General features: G+C 68.2%; 1 protein-coding gene across 1 annotated transcript; it reads left to right on the forward strand.

Moving 5' to 3' along the window:
* The first annotated feature begins 407 nt into the window (after positions 1-407).
* On the forward strand, positions 408-14,440 carry CAD (carbamoyl-phosphate synthetase 2, aspartate transcarbamylase, and dihydroorotase). Its single transcript, XM_027669478.1, is given in 45 exon segments — positions 408-492; positions 724-863; positions 1,873-2,002; positions 2,218-2,360; positions 2,477-2,618; positions 3,115-3,286; positions 3,363-3,548; positions 3,648-3,760; positions 3,879-4,024; positions 4,119-4,250; positions 4,433-4,666; positions 4,744-4,965; positions 5,307-5,495; positions 5,701-5,825; positions 5,905-6,038; positions 6,114-6,226; positions 6,327-6,577; positions 6,649-6,895; positions 7,006-7,104; positions 7,220-7,444; positions 7,519-7,701; positions 7,788-8,006; positions 8,101-8,268; positions 8,340-8,522; positions 8,596-8,700; positions 8,777-8,911; positions 8,913-9,026; positions 9,214-9,295; positions 9,475-9,641; positions 9,787-9,951; positions 10,028-10,159; positions 10,242-10,443; positions 10,522-10,712; positions 10,781-10,921; positions 11,031-11,126; positions 11,196-11,337; positions 11,964-12,008; positions 12,118-12,272; positions 12,384-12,458; positions 12,553-12,765; positions 12,982-13,107; positions 13,190-13,345; positions 13,426-13,527; positions 13,616-13,710; positions 14,315-14,440. Coding segments are annotated over 45 exon segments (6,723 nt in total). The 3' UTR covers positions 14,418-14,440.
* The last annotated feature ends 420 nt before the right edge of the window (positions 14,441-14,860 follow it).

The raw sequence follows: 14,860 nt of genomic DNA on the forward strand, positions 1-14,860 counted from the left end.
ATAATTTGTGGTAGTGGGGGACTGCGTTCGCGCTCTCCCCTGACAAAGAAGTGAAAAATAGATGAACAATCTGCAACGGCTGAACGCAAATTTCGCGCGATATTCCTACTATTGTGTTTAAAACTTGTTTGACTACCCAAACTCCGTGTCCGTCCCGCCCCGGTGCAGCTCAGCCCGGTCCCCTCCCGCTCCGGCCCCACCGCCCGCGCTCCGCCGTTCCCCGCGCACCCGCGGGCGGGTCCCGGTCGCTGCGCCTCCCGCCCCGCGGAGCCCCCGCAGCCCCCGCCCGGTGCTTCAGGTGCCGCCGCCCCGCCCCGGGGCGGTCCCGGCGCGGCCCCGCCCCGGATCCTCCCGCCGCCCCCGCTCCGCCGCCGCCGCGGAGCCGCCGGAGCGCACGTGGCGCCGCCATGGCCCGGCTGCTGCTGCAGGACGGGTCGGTGCTGCGGGGCCGCCCCTTCGGGGCCGCCGGGGCCGCCGTCGCCGGGGAAGTCGGTGAGTGCGGCCAGGCGGGCCGGGCCGGGCTGGACCGGGGCCGGGATGTCGGGATGTCGGGATGTCGGGATGCCGGGGGGCGGCCCGAGACCGGCGGCGGGGAGGGGAGGGAACGGCGGGTCCGGTCCGGCCCGGCCCGGGGACTCCCTCCACTCGGGGTCCCCCGAGATCGGCCCGGGTCAGTGCCCCGCGGCGGGACATCCCATCACTGCCATCCCGATCCCCGCGCAGTGTTCCAGACCGGCATGGTGGGGTACCCCGAGGCACTCACCGACCCGTCCTACAAGGCGCAGATCTTGGTGCTCACCTACCCGCTGGTCGGCAACTACGGGGTGCCCCGGGACGAGCCCGACGCCTTCGGCCTCAGCAGGGTGAGCGAGGGGGGCCGGGGCAGCGTGTCCCGTGGTGGTGGCTGAACGGGATAGTGCCGGGTGCCAGGGCGGGATGGACAGCACGAGGTGCCAGGGTGGGATGGACAGCACGAGGTGCCAGGGCAGGACAGCACGAGGTGCCAGGGTGGGATGGACAGCACAAGGTGCCAGGGCAGGACAGCATGATGTGCCAGGGCGGGATGGACAGCACGAGGTGCCAGGGCAGGACAGGATGATGTGCCAGGGCAGGACAGCACAGAGTGCCATGACGGCATGACACAGGGTGCCAGGGCAGGACAGCACGATGTGCCAGGGCAGGACAGCACGATGTGCCAGGGTGGGATGGACAGCACGAGGTGCCAGAGTGGGATGGACAGCACAAGGTGCCAGGGCAGGACAGCATGACGTGCCAGGGCAGGACAGCACAGAGTGCCATGACGGGATGACACAGGGTGCCAGGGCAGGGCAGCGAGTGGCATGTCAGGGCAGGTGGAGGCTTGACTGATCCTGTGACCAGAGCCACAGCAGAGTCCAGGATGTTCTAACATGCCAAGGATTGGGTCTGGGCAGGGGGAGAGCTGGGATTGGGGTGCCCTTGCAGCACCTGGGGAGTGGGACTGTGTGTGTGTGTCCTTGCCAGGGCTCCATTGCAGAGTGGGGGTCCCAGCCCCCCAGGACAAGGCAGTGCTGGGCCTGCTCGAGGCCCCAGCCCCCTCCCACCCCTTCGAGCCTCCAGGCTGCTCGTCCCAGGGCAGAGTCCAAGCCCGTTGTGGCCGTGCTATGCTGACCTCCCCACACTGACCATGGGGGTCTTGCTGTCAGCAGCTCTCCCCTGGACCAAGGCTCAGCCTGGTCAGTGGCAGCCCAGCCCAGCTCAGCTCAGCAGTGGCAGCCCAGCACTGGGGGGGTCTGGTCCCATACTGTGGGCCAGGGATGGGGTCTGTGTCTCCTGGGACTTCTCCTGGGCTGGTGACCGCCCCCAGGCCCTGCTCATCCCCTGCTCCCCCAGTGGTTCGAGTCCAGCAAGATCCACGTGGCTGCACTGGTGGTGGGCGAGTGCTCGGAGACCCCCAGCCACTGGAGTGCATCCCGCTCCCTGGACCAGTGGCTGAAGGAGCACAACATCCCCGGGCTGGAAGGTGGGACTGGGGAGACTGTAGGGCGGGCTGGGGACTGGGGGTCTGTGAGTTCTGAGCTGGTCCCGTCTCTGTGTTGGGATTTGCCCCCATGGAGGTCAACCCAGTGTTGGGATTTGGGGATGACGATGCTGCTGGGGCGCAGGGTCCCACTGGGGCACAGGGTCCCGCTGGGGTGGGCCAGGGCCGTGGGGTTGTGTCTCACAGCCCACCCACAGGGGTGGACACCCGGGCGCTGACGAAGAAGATCCGCGAGAAGGGGACGCTGCTGGGGAAGCTGGTGCCGGATGGGACCCCCGAGGAGAGCCTCTCCTTTGAGGACCCCAACAAGCGGCACCTGGTGCAGGAGGTGTCGCTGAAGGTGCGAGGGGGGGTAGGGCTGGGCGGGGCTGGGGGGCAGTGGCGGGGGCTGCAGAGCCCCTCCTGGGGGGCTGGTCCCCACGGGGGGACTGGGCAATCCACCCCCACCCCCCGCAGGGGCCACTCGTGTTCAACCCCGGCGGGTCATTGCGCATCACGGCCCTCGACTGCGGCCTCAAGAACAACCAGGTGCGGTGCCTGTGCAAGCTGGGGGCAGCCGTCACCGTGGTGCCCTGGGACCACCCGCTGGACACCGCAGGTGAGATGACACTGGCCAGGGATGTCCTGGGGCCCCACCCCTCCGTGGGGTCTGGAGCTAGGGCTGTCTGCTTGGTTGGTGCTGGGGGCAGCAGGCACCTGTGTCCTGGTCTGTGCCATGGGCTGAGGAGTCTTGGTGTCATCCTTCCTGGGGGCTTTTGGGTTCAAGGCCCTCAGTGTGACGCTGCAGGAGGGGGGCTGTGGGCCTGGGGTGCCTTGCTGTGATTGGCTTGGGGGGCTCTGGACTGTGGTACTGAGGGACTCTAATGTGACTGCAAGGGAAGTCGTGGTGGACTGGGGGGGCCGTTGCTGCCACTGGGACGGGTGTTGCGGGGTCAGAGCATCTTGGTGTGACCCTGCTGAGGTGTTGGGGGGGCTGGGGGCTCAGGGTGCTTCACTGCTGGGCTGCTGTGACCCAGTGGGGACCTTGGGGGGCCCTACTTTGCCTTTGAGGGGCTGGGGGGCTCTACTCTGACCCCACTGCTCTCTTGGCACAGACTTTGATGGGCTGTTCATCAGCAATGGCCCTGGGGACCCGCAGCTCTGCCAGGAGACGGTGTCCAGCCTGCGCCGGGTGCTGGACGCACCCCAGCCCAAGCCAGTTTTTGGGATCTGCCTGGGGCACCAGCTGCTCGCCCTGGCCCTCGGTGCCCGCACCTACAAGATGAAGTGAGCGGGGCCTGGGGCCGGGGTCACCATGGGGTCCCGGCTGCCGGGGCCGCCTGACACCCGTCCCGCTGCGCAGGTATGGGAATCGTGGGCACAACCAGCCGTGCCTGCACGAGGACACACAGCGCTGCTTCATCACGGCGCAGAACCACGGCTTCGCGGTGGAGGCGGGCAGCCTCCCGCCCGGCTGGGCCCCGCTCTTCACCAACGCCAACGACGGCTCCAACGAGGGCCTCGTCCACCAGCACAAGCCCTTCTTCAGGTGGGCACGGGGCCACAGCGGGGGGGCCAGGGGTTGTGGGGACATGGCTGGGGGTGCAGGGCGGCCCAGGGCTGTGCCCCGCCTGACCCCCCTCTGCAGCGTCCAGTTTCACCCCGAGCACTGTGCCGGACCCACGGACCTGGAGGGGCTTTTTGATGTCTTCGTGGAGGCGGCGCGAGACCTGCAGAGTGGGGACGGCGGAGCCCGGACAGGTGGGTGTGAGCGTGAGGGGCGGCCAGGGCCGTGGCAGGACGGTGGGGCAGAGGCTGTGGGACAGGGCTGTGCCCGGGGTCCCTGTAGCCCCATCCCCAGTGTGCTGTGTCCCTCCAGTGCGGGAGCGCCTGCGGGACTGGCTGACCTACACCAAGGCGCCGGCAGGAGGCCCAGACGTGGCCCAGCCCCGCAAGGTGCTGATCCTGGGCTCCGGCGGCCTCTCCATCGGGCAGGCAGGCGAGTTCGACTACTCAGGGTCACAGGTGAGCACCCACCACAGGGCACAGGGAGCGGTGGGGGTCACTGGGGTGGCAGGGGCCCAGGGACACCAGCCATGACCCCTCTGTTCCCCATGAGGCCATCAAAGCGCTGAGGGAGGAGAACATCCAGACGGTGCTGATCAACCCCAACATCGCCACGGTGCAGACCTCTAAGGGGCTGGCAGACAAGGTGTACTTCCTGCCCATCACCCCTGAGTACGTCACACAGGTGAGCACCCTGGGGCAGTTCAGGGGTACAGGGATGGCTGGGCTGGGGGATGGCTGAAGGACTGGTGTATGGAGGGCTGGCTGGGAGTGGAAGGGAGTCGGTGGGCAGCACAGGCGTGGTAGCAGCTGGAGGAGGACACAAGACCCGCCGTGGTTTCTGTCCCATCGCCCTGTGCCCCCCAGGTGATCCGGAATGAGCGCCCCGACGGGGTGCTGCTGACCTTCGGGGGGCAGACGGCCCTGAACTGCGGGGTGGAGCTGACCAAGGCGGGCGTGCTGGAGCAGTACCACGTGCGGGTGCTGGGCACCCCCGTCGCCTCCATCGAGATGACGGAGGATCGCAAGGTCTTCGCGGAGAAGATGGAAGAGATCGGGGAGCACGTGGCGCCCAGCGAGGCTGCTACCTCCCTGGAGCAGGTTCGGGGTGGGTTGTGGGGCTGCAGGGCAGGGACCTGTTCTTCCCGTTCCCACCATCACCCCTCTGTTCCCTGCAGGCGCAGACAGCGGCTGAGCGTTTGGGGTACCCTGTCCTGGTGCGCTCTGCCTACGCCCTCGGGGGGCTGGGCTCCGGCTTCGCCAACAGCCGGGAGGAGCTGGTGGCCCTGGTGAGCCAGGCCTTCACCCACACCTCCCAGGTGCTGGTGGACAAGTCCCTCAAGGGCTGGAAGGAGATTGAGTACGAGGTGGTGCGGGACGCCTACAACAACTGTGTCACGGTATGGGATGGGGGGAGACCTCCGGGCCACTGAGAGGGGATGGATGTGAGGCAGGTGCTGGGGTGGGGGGCTCCTGCTGGACCCTGTCCCCAGGGAGAGCTCCCCTGTGCCTCCCGAGGTGCTGGCACAGCTCCTGTGTGCCACTGGGAGCTGCACCTCGTGAGCCAGAGCCCTGCACCCCCCTGCTCTGGGTGGGCTGAACACATCGGGTGTCCCAGGGGCTTGTGTTTCAGCCCTGGCTGGGCAGGGGAGGATGTGGTGGGAGCTGGGAGGGACCTGCCATGGGCAGCACGTGGGGTGCTGGGGAACCATCAGCTCACAGTGACCCTCCCCACTGCCAGGTGTGTAACATGGAGAACCTGGACCCACTGGGGATCCACACGGGCGAGTCCATTGTGGTGGCCCCCAGCCAGACTCTCAATGACACCGAGTACTTCATGTTGCGGCGCACAGCCATCAAGGTGGTGCAGCACCTGGGCATCGTGGGCGAGTGCAACATCCAGTTCGCCCTCAACCCCGAGTCAGAGCAGGTACAAGCAGCTCCCTGAAAGTCCTGGATCCCACTCCCAACCCCTGTCCAGCCCTACCCTGGGGTGCTCCGGGTTCTGCCCTATGAGTCTGTGCCACACCAGCCTCCCTGTGCTGTGCATCTCTGGGATCCAGCGGGTCCGGCCGTGTCACCAGCTCAGCCGTGTCCCACGGCACCCGCTGACCCTGCCCACCCCCTGCCCACAGTACTACATCATCGAGGTGAACGCCCGGCTCTCCCGCAGCTCAGCCCTGGCCAGCAAGGCCACTGGCTACCCACTGGCCTACGTGGCCGCCAAGCTGGCCCTGGGCATCCCCCTACCCGTCCTCAGGTAAGGTGCTGGCACAACACAGGACGAGGCGCTGCCACCGTGGGACAGCCCCGGCCGCTGACCCCCGTCCCCTCCCCAGGAACTCCGTCACCAACTCCACCACAGCCAACTTCGAGCCCAGCCTGGACTACTGCGTGGTGAAGATCCCGCGCTGGGACCTCAGCAAGTTCCTGCGTGTCAGCACCAAGATTGGCAGCTCCATGAAGAGCGTGGGTGAGCGCGGGGGGCAGCAGCGCCTGCGGGCACAGGGTGGGCATGGGGTCCGGCTGCTCACCTCTCCCTCTGCAGGGGAGGTCATGGCCATCGGGAGGAACTTCGAGGAGGCATTCCAGAAGGCGCTGAGGATGGTGGATGAGAACTGCGTGGGCTTTGACCACATGGTGAAACCGGCCTCGGACGTGGTGAGCACTGGGGTCTGGGGGCTGTGTGCTGCTGGTGCAGGCCTGGGGGAGAGGTGGCCACCTCCCTTCCCCAGCCCTGCTCACCCCTCCGGCCTGGCAGGAGCTGGAGACGCCGACGGACAAGCGGATCTTTGTGCTGGCGGCGGCGCTGCGGGCCGGGTACTCCATCGAGCGGCTGTACGAGCTGACCAAGATCGACCGGTGGTTCCTGCACAAGATGAAGAACATCACGGACCATGCAGTGCTGCTGGAGTCGTACCGTGGCGAGCAGGGCACCATGCCCCCCGCCGTGCTCCAGCGCGCCAAGCAGCTCGGCTTCTCCGACAAGCAGGTGGCCCTGGCCGTGCTCAGGTGAGCTGGGGAGGGGGGCGGCCCCGCCCTGCCCCCCGCCCCAGTCCTGGAGCTCACCCAGCCCCATTCAGCACCGAGCTGGCCGTGCGGAAGATGCGGCGCGACCTGAAGATCCTGCCGATGGTGAAGCAGATCGACACGGTGGCGGCGGAGTGGCCGGCCCAAACCAACTACCTGTACCTGACCTACAACGGCTCCGAGCACGACCTGGCCTTCCACGAGCCCCACGTCATGGTCATCGGCTCTGGTGTCTACCGCATCGGAAGCAGTGTCGAGTTTGACTGGTGTGCCGTCGGCTGCATCCAGGAGCTCCGCAAGGTCAGACGGGCCCCAGCACCCTCTGGGACGGGGAGTGGGTGTCCTTGGTCAGAGGATGTGGCCAGAGAGGGGTGGGGGGCCCTGGGCTCACCTGGTCCCACCCCCAGTAGATGGGCTTCAAGACAATCATGGTGAACTACAACCCCGAGACAGTGAGCACCGACTATGACATGTGTGACCGCCTCTACTTCGATGAGATCTCCTTTGAGGTATGGGGGCTGGAGCCCTGCCTGCTGTGGGGTGGGGGTTCTGCCCGCCGTGGGACTGGGTGAGGGCTGCCATGGCCCCGTCCGAACCATCCCCCTGCCCCGTGCGGTGCCGCAGGTGGTGATGGACATCTACGAGCTGGAGAACCCTGAGGGCGTGATCCTGTCGATGGGTGGGCAGCTGCCCAACAACATTGCCATGGCCCTGCACCGGCAGCAGTGCCGCATCCTGGGCACGTCCCCGGAGGCCATCGACTCGGCCGAGAACCGCTTCAAGTTCTCCCGCCTACTTGACACCATCGGCATCAGCCAGCCCCTCTGGAAGGAGCTCTCTGACATGGAGGTGGGGCCTGGCGACGGGGGTGGGGTGGCTCAGGGTGGCCCTCAGAGCACCTCCTGAGCTTCCATCTCCCACAGTCGGCCAAGTACTTCTGCTGCAAGGTGGGGTACCCCTGTGTCGTGCGCCCTTCCTACGTGCTGAGCGGTGCCGCCATGAACGTGGCCTACTCGGACAGCGACCTGGAGAAGTTCCTGAGCAATGCTGTGGCCGTGTCCAAGGAGCAGCCTGTTGTCATCTCCAAGTTCATCCAGGAGGCCAAGGTCCATCCAGGGGGCTGCTCCAGCCCCAGGGTGCCCTGAGAGCCCTGTCTCCCAGTGACAGGCTGTGACCGTGTTCCCCCTCACAGGAGATCGACGTGGATGCGGTGGCCTGTGATGGTGTTGTGGTGGCCATCGCCATCTCGGAGCACGTGGAGAACGCTGGGGTGCACTCAGGCGATGCCACGCTGGTGACACCCCCCCAGGACATCACCCCCAAGACCCTGGAGCGCATCAAGGCCATTGTCCACGCCATCGGGCAGGAGCTGCAGGTCACAGGGCCCTTCAACCTGCAGCTCATTGCCAAGGTACAGGGGCTGGGGGCCATGCTGGGGCACAGAGTGCTGGTGGGAGAACACCCCGGGTCCCCAGCTGTGCCTCATTCCATCCCCTCTCCCCCAGGACGACCAGCTGAAGGTGATCGAGTGCAACGTCCGTGTCTCCCGCTCCTTCCCCTTCGTGTCCAAGACCCTGGGGGTGGACCTGGTGGCTCTGGCCAGCCAGGTGATTATGGGCGAGGACGTGGAGCCCGTGGGGCTGATGACGGGCACAGGCATTGTAGGCGTCAAGGTGAGCAGGGACCGTGGGGGCAAGGCTGGGGTATGGGGCTGGGCAGCCCCTGAGCCCCCCACTGCCCGCAGGTGCCCCAGTTCTCCTTCTCACGCCTGGCGGGCGCTGACGTGGTGCTGGGAGTGGAGATGACGAGCACGGGCGAGGTGGCCTGCTTCGGGGAGAACCGCTGTGAGGCATACCTGAAGGCCATGCTCAGCACCGGCTTCAAGATCCCCAAGAAAAACATCCTGCTGACCATTGGCAGCTACAAGGTATGTGGGGGAACCATGCTGTGGGGGGTCAGGGTTCCCCCCTGCCCTCTGACAGGCCCCCATCTTGTTGCAGTACAAGGCCGAGCTGCTGCCCACGGTGCGGAGACTGGAGACCCTCGGCTACAACCTGTACGCCAGCCTTGGCACCGCCGACTTCTACACCGAGCACGGCATCAAGGTCGGGGCTGGGGGCTGGTGGGGCCGGGCGCACCCCCGGCAGAAGTAGGGGGCCCTGACGGGGTCACTGCCTGCAGGTGAAGGCCGTGGACTGGCACTTCGAGGAGGCTGATGGCAACGAGGCCGGCGCCCGGGAGACCCAGCGCAGCATCCTGGACTACCTGGCCGAGAACCACTTTGAGATGGTCATCAACCTGTCGATGCGCAACTCGGGGGGGCCGCCGGCTCTCCTCCTTCGTCACCAAGGGGTACCGCACCCGGCGCCTGGCCGTCGACTACTCCGTGCCCCTCATCATCGACATCAAGTGCACAAAGCTCTTCGTGGAGGTGGGCTGGGACACGCAGGGGCCCCAGGGGAAGAGAGCAAAGGGAGGTTGTGGAAGTCCCGTTGTGGGTGCTGTGGGGCGGGCACTGTGTGCAGCCATCGCCGTGCAGGGGTTGCTTTTGGGGTGCAACTCGGGCAGCTGTTGTTACCCTGGCCTGGGGTCCTGCCTCACAGCTGCTGTCTCTGCAGGCACTGGGCCAGATCGGGGCAGCCCCCCCACTGAAGATTCATGTGGACTGCATGACATCCAAGAAACTCATCCGTCTGCCAGGTGGGTGGGACAGGGGCCACGGGGGGGGGGGCAGGGGCTTCCCAGGTGGCCGTTTGGAGCTGGAGCAGCACTGGTAGCCAGGCTGGGCACATCTGTGAACACCGCAGGGAGAGGAGATGTTTCCCTGCTGTGCTGCCATGTCCCCTGGGGCTGCTGGTGCTGAGGCTGACACTCCCCAGGCCTCATCGATGTGCACGTCCACCTCCGCGAGCCGGGTGGCACCCACAAAGAGGACTTTGCGTCGGGCACGGCAGCCGCCCTGGCCGGGGGCATCACCATGGTGTGTGCCATGCCCAACACCAGCCCTGCCATCACCGACTCCGCCTCCTTCGCCCTGGCACAGAAGGTGAGGGCTCGCTGCCAGCCTGACGCTCACGTCCCCTCCCTGGTCACTGCCACGCCAGCCGTGGTGGGCTTGCTGCCTGCAGTGGGCTTGCTTGCCCCGGGTGGGACTGGCCCTGCCATGGTACCCACCGCTTCACACCCCACAGCTGGCCGAGGCTGGGGCCCGCTGCGACTTCGCCCTCTTCCTGGGGGCTTCCTCGGAGAACGCCGGAGTGCTGGGCCCCCTGGCTGGGGCGGCTGCCGGGCTCAAGATGTACCTGAACGACACCTTCTCCAGCCTGCGGATGGACGACGTGTCGCTGTGGATGGAGGTTGGCGGGCAGGGAGGGGCTGGCACAGGGCAGAGCCGCTCCCAGTGCCGGCGCCCACCAGCCCCATTTCTCCCAGCACCTGGAGCAGTGGCCGCAGCACCTGCCCGTCGTGGCACATGCGGAGCGGCAGACGGTGGCCGCCGTGCTGATGGTGGCCCAGCTGTACCAGCGCCCCGTCCACATCTGCCACGTGGCCCGCAGGGAGGAGGTGAGTGGGAGTGGGGACAGTGGGCTCCAGGGTCGGGGTGTGGGGCCCTTTGTGTTCCCCCCACTAAGTGCAGCTCCCCCAGATCCTCCTGATCAAGGCAGCCAAGCAGAGGGGGATCCCGGTGACGTGCGAGGTGGCCCCGCACCACCTCTTCCTGAGCCAGGATGACCTGGGGCGCCTCGGGGAGGGCCGGGCAGCCGTGCGGCCGGCGCTGGGCACCCGCCGGGATGTGGAGGCGCTCTGGGAGAACATGGACACTATCGACTGCTTCGCCACAGACCACGGTGAGCCCTGGGGGACCGTGGCTGCGGGGTGGGGACAAGGGGTGGGGACAGCCCCTGGTGACCAGCCTTGTCCTGCAGCCCCCCACACGCTGGAGGAGAAGCAGGGCCAGCAGCCGCCCCCTGGGTACCCTGGGCTGGAGACGATGCTGCCCCTGCTGCTGACGGCCGTCTCCGAGGGGCGGCTCAGCGTGGAGGACATTGTCCAGCGCCTCTACGAGAACCCACGCAAGATCTTTGGGCTGCCGGCGCAGGAGGACACCTATGTAGAGGTGGGTCCCTGCCCACCTGCCCCAGGTCTGGTCCTGGCCCCACTGCCTCTGACCCACTGTCCTGGCAGGTGGACCTGGAGCACGAGTGGATCATCCCTGGCTGCATGGCCTTCTCCAAGGCCCGCTGGACCCCCTTCGAGGGCATGAAGGTGAAGGGGACGGTGCGGAGGGTGGTCCTGCGTGGGGAGGTTGCCTACATCGACGGGCAGGTAAGGCCCTGGGTCTGTTTTCCCTTGTGTTGTTGGGGTCCCCAAGCACTGAAGGAGTCCCCCAGCACCGACCTCATCACCCCCAACCCCATCACCCCTATGAATGCAGGTGCTGGTGGCCCCTGGCTATGGGCAAGATGTGAAGAAGTGGCCCTCAGGAGCTGTGGTGCCGCCACACGTGGCCCCTGTCAAGGACATTGTGAAGGTACTGGTATGCACGGGGCTGGGCAGGGGTCCCTGTCCCTCCTGGCTCCAGCGGGGTCTCTCGTTGCAGACCCCCGAGCGGCCCCGGCACATGGCAGCTGGTGAGACTCTGCGTGGACGAGCCCCCAGCCCCCGCCGGCCCGGCCCCGCGGGCGACACGCGCTTCCACCCCCCGCCCCGCATCCACCGGGCCTCCGACCCCGGGCTGCCAGGTAGGGGGGCGGCGCGGGGCCGGTGGGCGTGGCGGGGGGGCGCGCTGCCCGGGGCCGGTTCTGGGGCCGCGGACGGGCGGCCCCGCTGACGCCGGCCCTTGTGTCCCGTTCAGCGTTCCAGAGGCTGGGAGCCGCGCACCGCCCGGGCGCCCGAGGCACCGGTAATGTCCGGGGGGGGGACTCACTAATGGCACTAACTGCAGCCCATGAGTGCATCCCCTCCCCCAGGTGCCGTGCGGGCCCCGGGCTGCCCGCGCCGCCCGCCACGGGCCCCTTCCCACACCCGGTGCCGGGCACCACGGGACAGGGCACGGCTGTGCCGCCTGCCCCGCTCCCGCCCTGGCACACACAGCACCTCGGGGACCCCTCGCTTGCCAGTGTGATTGGGGGGCGGCCAATTGGGAATTGCGGGGTGCGTGGGGAGAGGGGCGCAGCATGATGTGGGGCTTGGCCTGCCTGTCCTTGGGTGGCCTTCACCCTGGCACTGAGCCCTGACGTGGTTTGCCTGGTGCTGCCGAGTGCCGGGAGGGCTGTGCCATGCCAGCAGCACCCTGGGAGGACAGCAGGGCCCAGGGTGCCGCCGCTTCACACACCCCCTAATGGCACCGCTCCCTTCTCCCACCCAGCCGAGGACGCCCGTGACAAGGCCGGCAGGAAGGCAGCGGAGCTGGGTGAGTGCAGAGGGGATCTGGGGGCCACAGTGGGGTCTCAGGCCTACAGCAAGTGGTTGGGCTCCCCTGGGCACCCCTGTGGGCTCATCAGCTGCTCTTGGTGCCCCAGATGCGGCGGCGATCCAGGACAGCCACTTCTACCCACTGGGCCCCCTGCCACGCCAGGCCTCCCCCCAGCGCTCCCCCCACTTCCAGACCTCCCCACTGCTGAACCCCCTCGTCGGGCAGCACGTCCTCTCTGTCCAGCAGTTCTCCAAGGACCAGGTGCCTGGGCGGGTGGGCATGAGGACCAGGTGGCCATGGGGGCTGCGGTGCCTCCTGCACCCTGGCCAAGCCCTAGTGCCCCTGCACCCCCTGAGCCACCTGTCCCCACAGCTGTCCCACCTGTTCAATGTGGCCCACACCCTGCGCATGCTGGTGCAGAAGGAGCGGAGCGTGGACATCCTCAAGGTGAGCCGTGCACCTGGCCCCCAGGCGCCCCGAGGGAGCCCTGTCCTGGGTGGGGGTGCCCTGGGCTCCCCGAGGTGACAGCATGGCCCTGCAGGGGAAGGTGATGGTGACCATGTTCTACGAGGCAAGCACAAGGACCAGCAGCTCCTTCGCAGCAGCCATGAGCCGGCTGGGCGGCGCCGTCCTGTCCTTCTCCGAGGCCACCTCCTCAGTGCAGAAGGGCGAGTCCCTGGCCGACTCCGTGCAGACCATGTGCTGCTACGCCGACGTGCTGGTGCTGCGGCACCCCCAGCCTGGCGCCGTAGAGGTGAGAGGGGCTGGGGCAGCCGTGTCCTGTCCTGGAGGTGCCGGGGGCTCTGCCCTGATGGCGAGGATGGTGACCTGCACTATGGGGCTGGGACATGGTCCCCAGCTGGGCAGGGTTTGGGTCCTGCCACCATGGGGCTGGCAGGGCCTGCTCTCACCCCTGCCTGCCCTCACCCCTGCCTGCCCTCACTCCTGCCTGCCCTGCCCATGCTCCCAGCTGGCCGCCAGGCACTGCCGCAAGCCGGTGATCAACGCCGGGGACGGGGTGGGGGAACACCCCACGCAGGCGCTGCTGGACATCTTGACCATCCGCGAGGAGCTGGGCACTGTCAACGGCATGACGGTGAGGGGGGGGCTGGGGGGCCAAGGGGCCCCGTCTGGGCCCTGGGGGGCCGTGGCTGGGCTGACCTGACCGCTCTCCCCAGATCACCATGGTGGGTGACCTGAAGCACGGGCGCACGGTGCACTCCCTGGCCCGCCTGCTCACCCTGTACCGCGTCAACCTGCGCTACGTGACCCCCCCCGGCCTCCGCATGCCCCCCGACATCACCAGCTTTGTGGCCTCCAAGGGCATCCAGCAGGTGAGGAGTGGGGTGGGGGGCTGGCCCCACAGGCCCCCCCCAGCCCTGTGCCCCCAGCCCTGCTGACAGTGCCACCCCAGGAGGAGTTCGGGAGCATCGAGGAGGCGCTGCCGGACACGGACGTGCTCTACATGACCCGCATCCAGAAGGAACGCTTCGAACGGGCCGAGGAGTACGAGGCCGTGAGTGAGGGGACCCTGGGTCCTGCTGCCCTCGGGGGCTGTGGGGGGTCCCCTGCCCCAGCTGAGGGCTCTGTGTGTCCCCTCTCAGTGCTTTGGGCAGTTCATCCTCACACCCCACATCATGACCCGTGCCAAGGAGAGGATGGTGGTGATGCACCCCCTTCCCCGTGTCAACGAGATCAGGTGGAGGGGGGAAGCAGGGGCAGGGGGGTTGCAGGGTACTGGGTGGGTGGGGGGCTCAGGGGTAGTGTCTGGGGGAATGGGCTATCTAATATACTGGGCAGGATTGGGGGTTCCCAGGGCGTGGGGGTGTGGAGGCCTCTGGGGGAGCTGGGTCTGTGGTGTTGCCGTGGGGTCAGGGGCACGGGGGCTGCAGTGTGCTGGGCAGGGTAGGGGGTCTCAGGGTGATGGGGACTGTGGTTGCTTAGTGGGTTTGGAGGGAGACAGGGTCTGTGGTGTGCGGTGGGTCAGGGATCCCGGTGAGGTGAGGGATCGAGGTGGATCAGGGGTCTGGGGGGGGGGGCATCCAGGATCCCGGGGGGGTGAGGGGTCCTGAGGGGGTCAGGGTCCCGGGGGGGTCAGAGGTCCCGGGGGGGAGGGGGGGTCCGGGGGGGGGGGGGGGGCCCGGGGGGATCGGGGGTCCCGGGGGGATCAGGGGTCCCAGGGTGGCTCGGCGGTCCCGGGGGGGTTCAGGGGTCCCGGGGGGATCAGGGGTCCCGGGGTGGCTCGGCGGTCCCGGCGGATCAGGGGTCCCGGGGCGGTGCCCGCTGACGCGGTCCCCCCGCAGCGTGGAGGTGGACTCGGACCCGCGCGCCGCCTATTTCCGGCAGGCGGAGAACGGGATGTACATCCGGATGGCGCTGCTGGCCACGGTGCTGGGCCGGTACTGACCAATAAACGCCCCCGGTCGCGACACGACATCTCTCCGCGACTCGCGTCACCGCGGCGCGACACGCGGCCATGGCGGCGCTGTGGAGGGGCTGCGGGCGGCTGCTGGCGCGGCGGCCCGGGGCGGCACAGGCGCTCACCGCCGGTAAGGGACGGGCACGGGCCCCGCGCCCTGCGGCGGCCGCGCCGGGAGCCCCCGGCCCGCAGCCCACCCCGGCACACGGGAGGGAGAGCGGGGACCCCGCCGGGCTCCAGGGGGGTAATGGGGGCCTAAGAAGGGTCTTCCGCGGCTCAGGGGCTCGCCCCACTCACCCCCAGGCCCCGGGGGGAGGCTGCCTTGGAGGTCGTGCTCCCCCGGGAGGGGATGGGGTCTGGGCTGTGGCACTGGCGGTTCAGTGGGCTGCAGCCCCCCTGCAGGGTCTCGGCACCCTCTGGGTGTGTGCCA

Source organism: Corapipo altera, unplaced genomic scaffold (assembly GCF_003945725.1).
Source record: "Corapipo altera isolate COAL_440 unplaced genomic scaffold, ASM394572v1 120, whole genome shotgun sequence".
Taxonomy (NCBI): Eukaryota; Metazoa; Chordata; class Aves; order Passeriformes; family Pipridae; genus Corapipo; species Corapipo altera.